Source organism: Podarcis raffonei, chromosome 1 (assembly GCF_027172205.1).
Source record: "Podarcis raffonei isolate rPodRaf1 chromosome 1, rPodRaf1.pri, whole genome shotgun sequence".
In the NCBI taxonomy this organism is placed as follows: domain Eukaryota; kingdom Metazoa; phylum Chordata; class Lepidosauria; order Squamata; family Lacertidae; genus Podarcis; species Podarcis raffonei.
The window spans coordinates 117,737,091-117,753,334 of record NC_070602.1 but is presented as its reverse complement, the minus strand read 5'-3'; the positions used below and the strand labels follow the sequence as shown (position 1 = coordinate 117,753,334).

General features: G+C 39.6%; 1 protein-coding gene across 5 annotated transcripts in view; it reads right to left on the bottom strand.

The window, feature by feature from the left end:
• TLK1 (tousled like kinase 1) overlaps window positions 1-16,244 on the bottom strand; it is a 67,675-nt gene that overhangs the window by 27,564 nt on the left and 23,867 nt on the right. For 3 of the 5 annotated variants that reach the window (XM_053359746.1, XM_053359760.1, XM_053359769.1), the window contains exons 2-6: window positions 7,824-7,942; window positions 7,410-7,481; window positions 3,644-3,719; window positions 981-1,019; window positions 319-365 (exon numbers count right to left, since the gene is read on the bottom strand). In XM_053359746.1, coding sequence (XP_053215721.1) covers window positions 319-365; window positions 981-1,019; window positions 3,644-3,719; window positions 7,410-7,481; window positions 7,824-7,942 — 353 coding nt within the window. Of the gene's footprint in view, window positions 1-318; window positions 366-980; window positions 1,020-3,643; window positions 3,720-7,399; window positions 7,482-7,823; window positions 7,943-16,244 lie in introns of those variants that run through there. The other 2 variants (XM_053359752.1, XM_053359773.1) reach the window with 2 other exon arrangements.

The window sequence follows — 16,244 nt, the reverse complement described above, 5'->3', positions numbered from 1 at the left end:
AAGTACAAAAAAAAGTCAAAATGCACCCCGTTTTATTCAGTTTACCACAGTTTTAGAAGACCTGCACTAGGTTTAGTGATAACCATCTTCTCCCCATCAAGATAAATCAACATACAGATAGTTTGAGAGGGCATTCAAAAAGGGATTAAATAAATGTTTGTTACCTTATGCACTTTGGGATGAAGAAAATAAAAAATGTTTATATACAAAATAAAAATAAACAACCAAATACAATAGTTTATATCCCTCAGAAAAAGCTACATTTGATGTATGAAACAGAAACAGCTTAACTAGAATATAGGGAATCATAGCACTTACTTCAAAATAGTCACTAATTTTGTGCCCACGTGCACCAATGTTTTTCCCTAAAAAATAAAAATCATCATCAAAAAGATTAGAGAGACAAAAAAGCATAATTTCTGCTGTGCAATATGAAGGCTGTAAGGTATTGTTTAATTTTAGCTTCTCACAGATTCCCGTTAGTTTGGCAAGTACTTTTGTTTCCTTACATTAATCTTTTAGGAATGTCTATAAACAATCACTTTTTCAAAGACTATATGAACCAACCTTATTTCTCCAGATTTATACTTAGTTACTACTGAAAAGTCCCATTGTTTTCAGCAGACTTATTCGTGACTAATGTTTGCTGAATCCTGGATAATCAGGACCACAATCCTATAGCCATGTAACTCCAACCAAGCCCTAGTGAACTCAATAGAACTTACTTCTGAGCTGACATGTACAAGATCGCACTGGTAGCCACACTAGGTTTTTTGCAGTAAACAAGGCCTTTTAAACACCTTATGGTTGCAGATTGATTGCGGCCTGAGGATTTGTAAGTAAGAGCCTACTTATCTGTGTTCTTATCCTAATTCCACAGGCTGAATAATTAATAGGACTGATTTAGTCAGCAAAAGACATTTGAGCAGTTGTATGACCATTGTAGTAACAAGGAAACACAGCAACTTATATCCATTTACTATTCTGAGTTGCTTGATCCTGATGGCTCAGCGCAAGACCTTAAAGACCAATCACCATAGTTTGAAAACAAATCTAGAAGATAAAGGTACCCCAAATTCCAGAAAGATAAAAGTTTAAAGCTAAGAACATGTGCATTGGTGCCTTAACACCCCTGACCAAAAGTCGACTGAAATAAAGTGGCCATATGGCTCTTTGAACGCACACAAAACACTCTGATGCGTCTCCAAGGAATGGAAAAGACAGACAACTTTCTGAACACTCTCTACATATAAATATGGTATAGATAACATCTTACACTTCGCAACAATGCACACAGCCTACATTAGTTTTTACTGCTTTGTAAGTCAAGTATAGGATCATCAGTTGTACTTGCAAGATGCTGTTGATACTGGCCTATGAAATTTTGAGACAGCTTTCAAAGTCATTACGACCATCTCCCACGTACAGAAAAAAAGGACCGAAAATGTCTCTCACCCACACAGGCTTTGGCTTTAAAAAGTAGTGTTTCTTCCTTTTATCATGAAATGCTTTCTTCCCTCTCCAAAATATTCTTTAAAAGCCATAAATTTGTCTAAAGTTATCACATGAAGAGTAATATGAGACTGTTCCAGAGCACTAGTCTCATGCCTATTTCCATAGAAAATTCATTACTGACGGCAATTTCCACTTGGCCATAGCTTGGAATGAAGTTTACAGAAAGCATTTTCCAAAATGTCTACCAGTCATTCTATGGATTTTTATTATTATTATTTGAACCATGAATTAGCAATAGTGGTGTGCACCCCAAAATAAGCATTGGAGCACCACCAACCATACACTCCAGGAGAGCATTCTCTGTGAGATGGCAGCAAATTGTCTGGGTCCAAGCCACTGTAAAGTGCAAAATTATGCCAATAACATCTAGCAGAGCCTGTCACCCTGATATATTTTGGGAAGATGGACAAGATAGCAATCTAAGACACAACAGCAGCAGTCCAAAAGAAGGTATAGGAAGGAACTAGGAGGTGTGGCTGTTTGTGTGTCAACTATAACCCTCAAACTATTCTCACTTCTAGCACATCTCTAATGCATTTATGAAAGGAATGCCTATTTATCTAAACAATAAAACAAGATGGTCCTTCACTCCTCTTTATTTAACTAGCAGCTACCATTTCTTCCAACGAAAATAAAATAGGGCTCTGCAAAACCCATTCAGACAAGTTTGATAAAGTAACACATTAGTCCCTAGAGCTAGAATAAGTCCTCCAACAAAACAGTTGCTTAAAGCTAATTTGTGGACTGCTCTTAAAATACATTTCTCTTCTATTTCAGATAGTAGGAACAATAAGCTATTTACAAGTTTATTATACAATTTCTGTTTAGCAGCATTTCTGTGAAGCACCCACACACACTTCAAAGCTTGTGCTATGGGTTAAACAATGCAAATCAACTTCTGATATTTTTGAATTTAATTTAAAAGCATCAAATCTGCAAAGTTAAACAAGCAGCCATGTTTACTCTGCATGTGCATGTATCAATGTGTATTGAGCACATTGACTTTTGTACTCTGGACAAAAGTCTACAAAGATAAGAAAATGTAATTTAAAAATAGCATTTTATCCAGGACCAAGCACACTCTCTTCCAAAGGAGGGCTGGGAGCCTTTTAGAATGATGGGACAGGGATTGAAGAACTAATTACTGACAGCAATTGAATCAAATATAAGCAAATGAAGCAACCAGATATTATTTCTTGTTCCAAATCTTCATAGCAATACAGAGTGCTATTTATCAATTCCAATGCTAGTTTATTTTTAAAAATTCTAATAGACCACCTCAACTTTAAAACATTTTTCTATTACACTCTATTTGCTCTCGAGTGAACACATCTCCAAACTGAGATAGTATATTTATTGACATCCATAGAGAATCGTTGATCCTTCGAGTGTCTGTCAAAAGACAAAATAAAACTTGCAGCATGTCCCTTCCAGACTACTTTGAAAAGCCCTAAGACAAAATCAAGCGAAATTTGTTACTTTTATAAAACTATTTTTTAAAAAATGCTGTTTGCTTTGTTAACAATATTTGCAATTATTAATTTGTTGCAACTGACAGGGTGAGTTTGCTAATATTTTGTTGAATATTATATGTATTATTATATGTAAAGTAGATTCTTGGATTTTGTTAATTTTCATTATCTTCTGAATGTGTGTAGAACAGCACAGTGTTTTTTGTTCTATATTTTGTCATTTCAACAGGTTGTAAGCTGCTTCGAGATCAGTAATGTGGAAAAGTGACATACAGTCTGAAAATGATATGAAATGAAAAGAGCAACAAGGAAGAATGCTGGTCTTTAAAACAACCATAATGGATGACTGTTCAGCTGAAGACAGCATAACTACAAAATTGACTCCATCCTGTCTTTTCAAGAAGGAAACTAACTCCTAGGGCCATATTTGTGTAAAGTGCTGCTAGAGACTACAATTTGGCAAGCAGAAAACCATAATTACACATAAGCCAAATTCAACTTTTAGTGGGATTTTTACTCAGTGCAGCTAGATGCCCGCTGACAATGCAAAGCAACCGTGTGACGTTCAAAAAGGGAGGACTTCTTTCCTAAGAAGTTGAAATGTTACTAGATGATTCAATTAAAAAAAAATCAGCTGTACATGATATATATCATACCTTGACTACTTTCACTCTGGTTTTCTGCTTTCCTTTTTCTTCCTCTAGAAGGTTCCAACTGTTTTTTCTCGGGAGTCTGCCAGACACAAAATCATGCTGTTTAATGCATAGAAAAGGAGCCAGCAACAGTTCTACGCACAAATGTGCATTAAAAAGAGATGCTCAACCAATAGGCAGCTTCACTTATCTCCAAGGTGACACATAAAATGTTTTTTTTCAGGAATTGTACAAAATCCCTACTCGCATCAAGTTACTGCAGCTACTTCATTCTATCGGCCCAGTAAACCAGGTTGTTTTAATATTATTTTATTCTTTAATTTGCTTGCATATAAATATTGAAAACATCTCTACAAGCTGACTGTAACAACTACGAGCTAAAGAAAAGACTGGCTCAGGTTTAAAGAACTGTCACATGACCTTCCTACTGCACACACTCCCTTTCCGAGGCAACCCCTACATCTGCCATAACAGCCCCCCGCCGAAATAAATAGGAGACCCTCCAGAATGGAATGGAGGGATCAACAGCAACCCCTGTGAAGATGTGAAATGCCTTGTGCTTATGTATGTTGGGCGTGGGAATTGATACAAGCCATTAATTTTGTACACTCTCATTTGACATTCAAGGTAGTGTTAAAAAGTATTCTTAAAAATGTAAACAAGAGCACCGAGTTGGATTGAGAATTCCCACACAAAAAGCTCCACTCATGAGATGCTCCAGGTGGAATAAGGGAATTGGGGCGGGAGAGATGTTTTTTGCAAAATTATTCCTTCTTGCAGCAGCAGCAGCAGCAACACCCCCCAAGAGCTGCTACAGAGGACTGGGTGAGCAGTGTTCATGTGGCAAGGGGGAATTGGAAAAAATAGTCTCCTTGCCTTCCTCCAACCTGTGCCTTCAAAGGATCTCAACCCCTTTGGTGAACAGAATGAACATTTCCATTCACAGATGGGATAACTCTGGATCAAAGCTACAGTAAATACATGCTTTCCTAGGACACAAGCTCCAAACCACCACCACTAAGTTTCAAAAGAAAGCAAACTGCAATTTCCCAATTACACATTAATATTATTTTCCTTATTGGCCAGGTTTACACATAATGCTAAGCCATCGTTTAACAAATCATGAGTTATTCTATATGTCTTTATAGCTCAACAAGCATCTGGGATGAAGAGGCCAAAAAAATGATTGTTAAGAAAGGATACTCAGTTTGCACACAATACCAAACCATAGTTAAAAAACAAAGCAAGTTTGTGAGCCAACAAACCATGGCTTCAGATTGTGGCTTGTTGCCTATAACCCAAGTTAAGCTGCTGGATAGGGTTAGCACAATCAAACAACCCATGGTGTAATATAAAGAGTCAGCAAATTTTAATCACAGTTTAACACAGAAAAGTTAGAAGCCAAAAGGTGCTGGAATCAATTTGCTCATAAAACAGTAGGCAGAAGTCATTACTATTTCCCATATACAGCTGAAATCCAAGTATAGCTTTTGGGGGGGGGAATGTACTGCTAAGTAATTCTGAGTCAAAACAGCATTTTCTGAATTCTTCACATTTCAACCACAATCCAACAATGTGATCGAAAACAGATGACCCTTCGATCATTTTGGAACGCTCCTGAATACAAGCAAGCCCATTTCAAGCTAGAAGTTGTTGTGCCAAATCTAATGTATGCACTGGATGAATTGCTAGGTGCACTGACAACTACAGTGACAAAGTGAAGGAGAAATGAAGTCTGTCCTGTTTCTGAGTTAAGCTTTTTTAAAAAAACCTTATCGTTCTAAATGTGTGTTTTACATTCATGCGAAGAATTTGATGCAAAGATCTACTTTTAGGCATGCACAAGGGATTATAGGTGTCAAGTGGGAATTCTTATGCTGATATGATGTGATGGGTCCTCGACTTTTTAGAAACCCCTTTTTTTCGGACGTAGTTGCCATGTAACGTAGAAGGCTGCTGCTTGAAAAAGCGCACTCCTCACCCCCACCCCAAATGAAACTAGCTGCACCATTCTTTGAATCCCAGGCATAACCTACATTTTACAGTCAAGTACTTTGGAGAAATCACAAGTAATCAGAAAGCTGTTGTCTTTTTGAAATTACAACCCTACAACCACATCCTAACAGAAGCTCTATTGTCAAATATTTTTTTACAATCTTGAGAAAAAGAGAATGCACACATAAAGTTTTAGAGCTCAAATATACCAGCGAACGTATCTAGGCAGCTTACGAAATTGAGGCACACATTAAAAAAATTAAAAATAGAGTTATTAAAACCAACCAAGATCAATTAAACAAACAAATAAATTCTTAGCAGAGGCAGAACAAAACAGCTTACAGAGCAGGGGGAAAAGGTTTATCTGAAAATGTACTGAAACACCTAGGATTGTATTTAATGCTGCACCAGCAGGGTTCTGCAGGAGCAATGGGATTTCCATTTTCTCTCTTCCCTTTGTGCCCCCAAATGTGCTTTGGAGGGTCTGTTAATCATCTGGAGCCGATTTTGAGAATGCAGGGGGGTGAGGCTGGAGGGGACAAGAGAAGAACAGGAAGTTCCATTGTGCACACTCAAGCCCTTGTGCCAGTGGAGCTGCAACACTGGATATGGCCCCTATGGTTTGTTTTGAAAACAAAAGTTTACCAGGCCTGGGTGAATAAAAAGTTCTTCACCTGTTGCCACAAAGATCATAAGCAAGGTGCCAGGCAATTATCTTTCTGCAGAGGCTGTTCTATAATCAGGGTACCAGAACTGACAAGGCCCTGTCTTTTATAGCCACTGCTACACTTCACTTGAGATGGCATAGTGATCAGGGCCTTCGATGAAGGGACTCTTTGGGTACGTTATATATAGGCAGAAGGAAACAGCTATTTGTATGACTGAAAAAAAGCCATCGCACCAATGTTGTCTGTGCATTAGCAGAACAGACACCTGCTCACACAACAGGGACTTCACCTTCTTGTCCTCCTCCTTGCAGTCCTCCATGTGCCCTCAGCATCTGCTCTAGAGGGTTTGGGGCCCCATAAGAGTAGACTTTGGAGGCACCCAGGGAGGCTGCAGGGAGTTGGAGAAGACAGTTAATTCCCGTTACACGGGCAGGCGTCTACATACGTACAGCTGAATTTCACCAACAGAAGTTTTACATGTCATTTCCACGTAGATTTATGGAAAGGTTCGCAAGCTGGAGAAATTCCGAGGTGTACAGAATTAGCTATTCCAAGAAATGAAAGGAACCTTTAGCAGTACAGCTGCTAAATAGTATATAGTCCTATTTAAGGGTCACAGCTTAGGAATAAAAGGTATTACCAATCAACTCCAATCTCATAATAAAATAGACAGACATTTGATTAGTCTTTGAAATGAAGCCATCACCGAAAATTGCACACATAATAGTGCAGCTGTAATTCTGGAAGCCACTATGCACTGAAAGAATTTAAAGATGAATAATTGATCTGCATTAACTAAAAAAGTGTTTTATTAACAATATCCTAATATTTCAGATAGCGTTATCCAACAGAAAACTAAAAGTGGTTAGCAAACCTTCCATTTGAATAGAACCAAATCTACTCATACATGACCAGCACAGCATTTATAATCTTCCTGCACAAACACTAAAATATTGGTTCTTTCCAGATCTTCAATGTAGAACCATTCAGGAAAATCTCACGGGCATGCACATTTCAAGAATGAGGCCTAATGTACACAAGTATGAAAAAGAGTTACAACAATCTTACATAAGAAGTGTCAGTTTAGTTGTTTAACTACTTCATACCTCTGATTCTTTGTCACTTAGAGATCCCAAGCTTCCAAAACTGTGATTAGAACTCTCATTATTTGTTGAGGCCTGTTGAGAAACAGAGACACTATTTGGCATACTATGTTTCAAACAGCTAGTTAGAAATTATATAATATTAAGATAGTGTCAGAGTCTATGTTTCCAGAAACTACCACCTACATGCATATTCTGGTCACCATGTGAACATAATTAGAGATTCTGGCGTAGCCAATAGCTTGTGCAACTACTTCCAGAAGATGCTGCTAAAAGGAGCTCCAGGTATTGAATGAACTTCAGCATTTTCTCTTGTACCTCATTGTGACATTTTGCTTAATACACTTGCTGAGGTAGATCAGCACCACTCTGTTGAAAAAGAGCACTTTATGTTGTACAGCTAATATTTCTACTTACCTTTGCTCCAACACTACAGCTTCCTGTACTCCCAGTGCTTCCACTCACGACTCCTGTGAATCTAGCCTCTAACAATTCCTGCCTTCTTGGATCCAGGCTATGAAGCTCATCCATTGCACCTAGAAGAAAACATTTCATATGTTATAGAATGTGTAACTGCAACCATGTGCAATCTTAGAATTCCTACATTTTAAATCAGTACATGCAGTTCCCGCTTACAGAACACAATGTGCTCCCTGGAAATCGTTTGTTAGGTGAAAGTTCGCATAACGAGTCCATGATTTCCACTGAGTCTTTTGCGAATATATCTAATCCAGGATTTGCTCAATGTCTGTCCCCATTCCCTTCATGGTTTCTTCCTAAAATGGCTGCAGCCAACCAGCAAAAGAGAGACAAAGGGAAAACTGATTTGTCTGATCTCTCCTGCTCTCTATTTTGCCTGATCTCGCTCCCTCCCTGCATGTTTTCTGCCCGAAAATGGCTGTCACTGACCAGCAAAGCACAAACAAGCTAGGAAGTAAGGAACTGGACAACTTCCAGTGGGCTGTATAGCAAGGTCTAGGCCTAATTCTTTGCGTTCAGATAAGTGAATTTCTGCACACTGAACGGGCAGATAGCTGGACTCGCATGTACTACGTTACACAGTCTTCCTTCAGAAAAGTGTATATTTCTTCCAAGTAAAGTCACTGGTGCTCCATCTGCATAGATGCCCATCTTGAGCACAATCCAAGATATACCTGCCATATATGCTATCCTAAGCTGGGAAAGAAATTACACAGAACTGCATAGCTATGCTCAATAGCAATGTTTTTCAGAAGATAAGCAAAGCCACTAGGCCTCAAAAATGCTGCAAAGTTTATGTTATGCATTCTGTATTGCTTCTGGGGGCAAACTACCACCTGCACACACCTAGTAGTAGTAGTAGTAATAATAATAATAATAATAATAATAATAATAATAATAATAATAATAATAATAATTTATTAATACTCTACCCATCTTGCTGGGTTTCCCCAGCCACTCTGGCTCCCAACAGAATAAAACATCAGACATTAAAAACTTCCCTAAACAGGGCTGCCTTGTGAGATTTGCACTGGCTGCCAACGTGCTACTGCATCAAAGTCAATGTTTTGGTAGTAACTTAAAAGGCTCTATACAGCTCAGGAGCAGGTTACTTGAGAAAACCTCTTATCCCTTATATTCCCAGTAGGTCATTGCATTCTACAGGAATTTCACCTTAACGTCACAAGAAGAGGCCCACTCCATAGTCTCTCAGATGCACTGCCCATTTTGTGGGAAAGCATCGCTGTTGTGATATGAAAAGTGCCCAATATCTGTACTTTCCAGAAACAATTTGGAGCCCTCAGTGGCACAATGAGTCTGGCTTTTAACCATAAGGTTGGTGGTTCGAGGCCACCCAGGATTCCTGCCTTGCAGGGTGTTGAACTACATGACCCTTGGGGTCTCTTCCAACTCTACAATTCTAAGATTCTATAACTGAAGACATTTTTGTTTTTCCAGCCGAATGAAAACCTGCCTTAAGCATTCATTCAACCTCTCTCTAGTTACTGTTTTTCTATTTTTAAAATAACATTTTAGCTGTTTCACGGTATGTTTGCAAATTGCCTTGAAATGAATGTAAAAAATGATTATTAAGTCATAGCAACAGCTATCCTGACTAGTAGCCACTGATTCTTGTTCACACAACATTGTACGCAAGACCACATTGTAAGCCAGCTTCTTTCTTCAACCCTGTGCTGAGCGAAGGGTTGGCTTAGAATGCCATCTGAACCCAGTGTGCCATCTGAACTTATGGTTAAGCTCTCTCCTAGCTAACCACGAACTTTAGCCAAGAATAAGTATTGTAATTAGAGATTTACTTTTCTGACATATACATCAATCCTAGAGATCTTCATAAGACACATGCTGTACAGGGCTTTCATTGTTTGTGAATTGCTGCTTGCCTTCTTTTGGAAACCTCTGTTCTTGATGGAGATGCTGGAAGACAACATCTTGCTTCTTCTGTCGTTTTGGCCTGACCCCTCCCTCATAGTCTACCTCATGGGTAGGCAAATTAAGGCCAGGGAGCCAGATTTGGCCCAATCACCTTCTAAATCCGGCCCACGGATGGTCCAGGAATCAGTGTGTTTTTACATGAGTAGAATGTGTCCTTTTATTTAAAATGCATCTCTGGCTTATTTGTGGGGCATAGGAATTCGTTCATCCCCCCCCAAAAAAATATAGTCTGGCCCCCCACAAGGTCTGAGGGACAGTGGACCGGCCCCCTGCTGAAAAAGTCTGCTGACCCCTGGTCTACCTTTTCACCTCTCCCCACAATTCACTGTTACTGACTAGGGGGGAAGCAGCTTATTGCCTTGCTGAGAGAATAAAAAGATAGAAGTAGGTGCAGCGGAAAGAGCAAAATACCTGCTGTGGATGCCCAAGCCTCAGATGAAAAATCTGAAAGTTTGGGTGACAACTAAATTCCAACAAACCGAGACTCACAGAAGAAAGTAGAAACCAACCAGATATATTTGAAATTTTGCTTGTATTAAACTAAGGCATTTATGGATTTAAATTTCTTAAATATGTCAAACAGAACAATTTTATATTCCATGGTTATAAATGTTTCGTTTTACATTATTAAATCAGTAAAGTTTAGTTAAGAAAACAAGCAGTTTATATGAATTTATTTTTAATTTTGTCTTAACTAGCATATCCAACTGTTACAAAAGCTTTTGTAGTCAACAGCCTACTTCATCAGATTCATACATTTACTAGAAACTCATATTTCAAGATTTCTATAACGGCACAGTCATATTGGTAGCTTTTGTTAAATTATTACAATTAACTGTCCCTTGAAAACAGAACAGCTTTTATTTATCAGAAACACTTTTGCTTTTACCAATAAATTTAGATTCTTGTCTGGATTTAAAATACCGTATTTTTCGCTCTATTGGACGCAGTTTTTCCCCTCCAAAAATTGAGGGGAAATGTGTGTGCGTCCTATGGAGCGAATGCAGGCTTGTGCCATAGCCGCGAGGCTGCACGGGGCTATGGCTTCTTTAGCCCTGCGCAGCGTCTCCCGGGATGGAGAGGCTGCACGGGGCTAAAGGGGAAGCCAAAACAGCGAGCGGGATCCATCCCGCTCGCTGCCTTGCCTTCTTCCATAGCTGCACGCAACCCCTCCGCAAGGAGAGGCTGCACGGGGCTATGGCTTCTTTAGCCCTGCGCAGCGTCTCCCGGCAAGGAAAGGCTGCACGGGGCTAAAGGGGAAGCCAAAACAGCGAGCGGGATCCATCCTGCTCGCTGCCTTGGCTTGTTCCATAGCTGCGCGCAACCCCTCTGGCAGGGAGAGGTTGTGTGCAGCCTGTACGCTGCTCTTTGGGGCTGGGGGGGGGAATATTTTTTTTCTTGATTTCCCCCCCTAAAAACTGGGTGCGCCCTATGGTCCGGTGCGCCCTATGGTGCGAAAAATACGGAATGTGGCAACGGTGCAAAGTTCAACAGTAGCTAGGGTAAGCTGATGAAAATTGGGTGCCCTACCAGTGTTTTCTTCTACTGCACTGTCAACACTGGATAATCGCCCTCCTAAACCAAAATTGCCTGCTTTTTCCTTTTTACTGCCATCCAAAAGACTGCCTATTAGTCCATTCCAGTGTGGAAGAGACAGCATTTCAGTCCTGTAATCACTTTTCAAAGCATGCTAAGTCAAAGCATGTTAAGTTTAGATGCTTAACACACACTGAAAATCTAATGACCCGTTACGCATCCTTCAAGTTGTAGCACCAAACAGTAAAACAGCACAACCTTTTGTTCTACTTCAACACATGCAACAAAAAGAAAGGAAATAGTAAAGGGCAGATGTATGAAAAGTGACCAGTTTGAACCAGCTCTCTACTAGTTGCAATACTAACACAGACCGTTTGTAGAATATTAACACATACTATTCAGAAAGGAAAAAGAAAAAAAGGGAAAAGGAAGAAAGGCCATTTTGTTCCATGAGAAAATAATCTAAAATCCTCTATCAGGCAATACCTTCATTTGAACCAAGAAAAATGTCACAGCATAGTGAGATATCTTTCAAGTTCTCCAGTGCTCTTCATTAAGTTGGATGTTAAATAGTCAAAAAGCTGCTGTGATAATGAAGCCATGGTGTCTGCATTAGTCACAGTCTAAAGATGGAGTACAGGAAAAGATAGCAGACTTAATTAGATTAGGCTCTATTAGGTACTACACAGGTTACAATGTGCACAAAAGGCTGCTAGGGCGTACAAAAAAATAGCTGATCCATTTCTGAAAATGTAGAATCCAGTCATTACCCAGATTTTTTTCACAAATACCCTGACTTTCTTTCCGTTGTCTATGTCTTGGAGAATACTGAACTTTGCTGAAGATAAGACTCTAATTCTTACCTTCTCTCTTCAACTAGTGAATAATTGTAATATATTTACTTTTTTACCTGACACATCTTTAAAAAGTAATCTGTGATTTTGTCAACTTTAAAACTAGTGAATTCTTTTTTGTTTTCCGCCTACCCAAACTCCTGTATGTTTTGGCGGTCCAGCTGCATTTTATATTTACAAAAATGGGAGGAACAGACCAGTGCTCTCGCTGAAAAATCTGTATAGCACCAAGTAGAGCCTAATCTACGTTTTGGTTGGTACAAATAAAAGGCACTGTCTAACCATGAATTTTTGCACAGAAATGAGCATCTGAAGAGCCAGCCATTTCTACACAAGGTCTTTAAAATTTGAAGTACAGTGGTACCTCGCAACCCGTTCTGCAAGTCCGTTCGACTTCCAAAATGTTTCGAAACCAAAGCACAGTTTCTGATTGGCTGCAAGAAGCTCCTGCAGCCAATTGGAAGCTGTGTCAGACGTTCAGGTTCCAAAGAACGTTTGCAAACAGGAACACTCACTGCAACTCTCACCGGTTTGCAGCGTTCAGGAGCCAAAATGTTAGACTTGCAAGGCATTCGGGATCCAAGGTACGACTGTATCTGAAATCCAGACAAGCAGACTAAAACAACAGAACAACCCAGTTAAGCTGAGCTGTTAGAATCTGCGATCAAGGCAGCTCACGCTACAACAACCCATTTAAAGCAAAATGTTTGGAGTTTAGATTTAGTGTTTCATGGTCATCAGAAGTAGTTTGTAAATGCAAGCTATGTTTATATAAAATCTACAAGCCAATCTTTGTGCTGTTGCTCAGGAATCTAACTAAAACGCTACAAGAGGCTCTGTTTGTTTAAAGATGTATCAGTTGCCTGCCCAAAGCCATGCAGAACAAAAGAATAACAGGAACTATTATCTACTGCAGAACTATACACCTTACAAATAATATCAAACAGCTCCTCAATTTGATTCATGACTAAACTTGGACTGCTCTAAAGTATTCTCAAAAAACCTGAATAGTATAATCAAGTTCCTGTAGTAATGAATACATCTGCTTACATAAACTCAGAACTGCCGTAATCTTTGTTAAGAGTACAAGCATAGCTGGATATTGCTGTGCCGCCAATGGCCAAGGGGGCCATTTCGTGTTTCAGGAAAAGCATGAATAACAAGTACTGGGATAGGTCTTATTGCCTCAGGTATGTAGAGAAGGAAAGTACAGTATATATGTTCTTCCAATGGATGGACTTGTGCTTCCATATCATCTACCAGTGCTAAGATTGTGCCATGAAAAATTGTAAGAAATAAGCCCAAGTTTTATCTTTGCTTTCTAAAAATACTGAAATTTAATTTGACTTTTATCCAAATGAGTACAAGGGGGGCGTATTTATCTACTAAGAGTATTTATAGTCCACCCTTCCACTGAATTTGCAGCACTCAGGGAACAAGTTCAAAAACAATCAGGTGTATTTTATTGCACTTCAACTTTGGGCAAGCAAGCTGCTTAATTTTATAAATATCACCCATTCATCCTCTTACACATGTCTTCACTGTTGTACAATTTCAGGAGTCGTATAATATAAAAAACTTGTTTCATATAATGCAACGACAGATGTTTCATACACACCAGCAGTTAATCACTACCCACTGTCAATAAGACTATAGAAGCTTGCATTGAAATGATCAATATTTGGTTCTAATTTGGCTTGATAAAAATCAAGGTTGTAGTATCTTTCCTTGCTAGCTCTTTTCATTTCTCTGCATGTACACACCCAGAGAGCAGGCTAATCTTCTTGTTTACAGCATTAATTCTCCATTCTGCATGCTTCTGTGCCAAAAGACATGTAAATTTCTCCTCTCTTTAAAATCAGTGAGTGAATATGGAGATCTGCACCGTCATAATGAACCATTTTCTCAATTTCTACCCAGAACTGAAATATGTGGCATTGCCTTTGGATAAATTATTTCCAGGTGTGAGCTAAAGTGTTTTCCTATCCATAGAATTATTTTCTATCTTGGATACCCAACAGGGAATCCAGTGTGGTATAGTGGTTATCGAGTGTCGGACTAGGACGTGGGGGACCAGGGTTCAAATTGCCACTTGACCATGAAGCTCACTGGGTGACCTGGGCCAGGTAGACAGGTAGACAGGTAGACAGACAGACAGACAGACAGAAGGAAATGTCAGGGAGAAGTGCTCAGGAAGCCCGAGGGTTCAGTAAACATGAAATCTCTCTACCCTTTCTGTGCTTCAAATACTGCTATCTCTTCCCTCCACTTTAAAAGAATTCTGCAGGGATTGGAATTCTAACATGTAAGAATGCCACCAACATGTCTAGTTGCCCCCAGGTGACTGTTTCATTAGCAACATGTCTTTAGTTGGTGCCTTTGACATCTGCTGAATTACCAAACTTCAAAATACCTTGCACTGATACTAGATACAAGCAGCAGCAGCAGCATCTCAGGAATCAAAGGATCATAAAAAAGTATTTCCCTCAATCTGTTCAACAATAGCAAGTTAAAGGGGGAAAGCAGATCAGAAGAATTAGCAAAACTGGCTCATAAAGGTGTCAGCAGGATATCGTTTCATTGATATATTATCCCCACTGCCAATGGAAACACAAGGCACCAATAAAAAGATCAATACTGTCTCAACTGCTTTTAAATACCTTACTGTATCCAGATAAAAAGCTCCTCTCACCTAACCTCCTTCCATTTTTAAGAGAAACCTTCTCAAGTCAACAGGAGTAAATCATTAAGGAAAACGTCTCGTACATGTTCTAACCATGCTCCAATGCACAGTGATCTCCCCAAACCTTGATGTATGAGTCAGCTGGGCTGATTTAACTCCATCATTTGCCTCAAGTCAGCACCTTTCAAATACAGTCTTCACTCCTATCCCATGAAGATTCTTGTAACATTAATAAACATGACTTCTTCCAAGGAAAACATTGCCTTTTTTGATGCGGCAGGCAGTATTAGTCTGGTGTTTGTTCATACATAATCATTTACCCACAACAGCTTATTCATACTTGCTTGTAAAGACACTTCGACTATCCTCCGTTATCTATTCACTAATACACAAATCAACTATGCCCTCCGACCAGCTATACCTGAATCAAGAGAAGACACTGCATTTCATCACCTACATCTGAGACCCATAGGTCAAAGACCTTGGACTTTGAACTATATACCGGTAAGAATAATTAATAGTACAGAGGGGAAACCCTAGTGAGTTGGGTACTAAAAATAGAGCTACTGGCAGTTAAATTGGCTACCAGTTGGATACCAGAGATTGGCTACCATATTTCTGAAGACCTGATATAAGTGATGCACCACAGAGAGAAAAAAACTCAAGGTTCTCAAACCTGATATGCCCAGATTACTGTACCTAGATTTTTATTAACTCAATGAATTTTTCAATGTTCAATGTCATCAGGATTTGATTCTATGCAAGGAAAACTAGTAAGGGATATATACTGGCAACTATAGTGACTACAGTGGTACCTCAGGACTTGGGTGGCACTGTGGTCTAAACCACTCTTGGACTTGCCGATCAGAAGGTCGGCAGTGCAAATCCCTGCAACGGTGTGAGCTCCCATTGCTCGGTCCCTGCTCCTGCCAACAGCAGTTCGAAAGCATGCCAAAAAGTGCAAGTAGATAAATAGATACCGCTCCGGAGGGAAGCTAAACAGTGTTTCTGTGCGCTGCTCTGGTTTCACCAGAAGCAGGTTAGTCATGCTGACCACATGACCTGGAAAAACTGCCTGCAGACAAACGCTGGCTCCCTCGGCCTGTAAAGCAAGTTGAGTGCCGCAACCCCAGAGTCATCTGCGCCTGGACTTAACTGTCAGGGGTCCTTTACCTTTACCTTTTTTACAGTGGTATCTCAGTTTAAGAACAGTCCTGTTTATGAACGATTCGGTCTAAGAACTCCGCAAAACTGGAAGTAGAGTCCTGGTTTGCGAAAAGAATGGAATCCAAACGGTGGAAGGGCACCGGCGGCGGAAGGCCTCATTAGGGA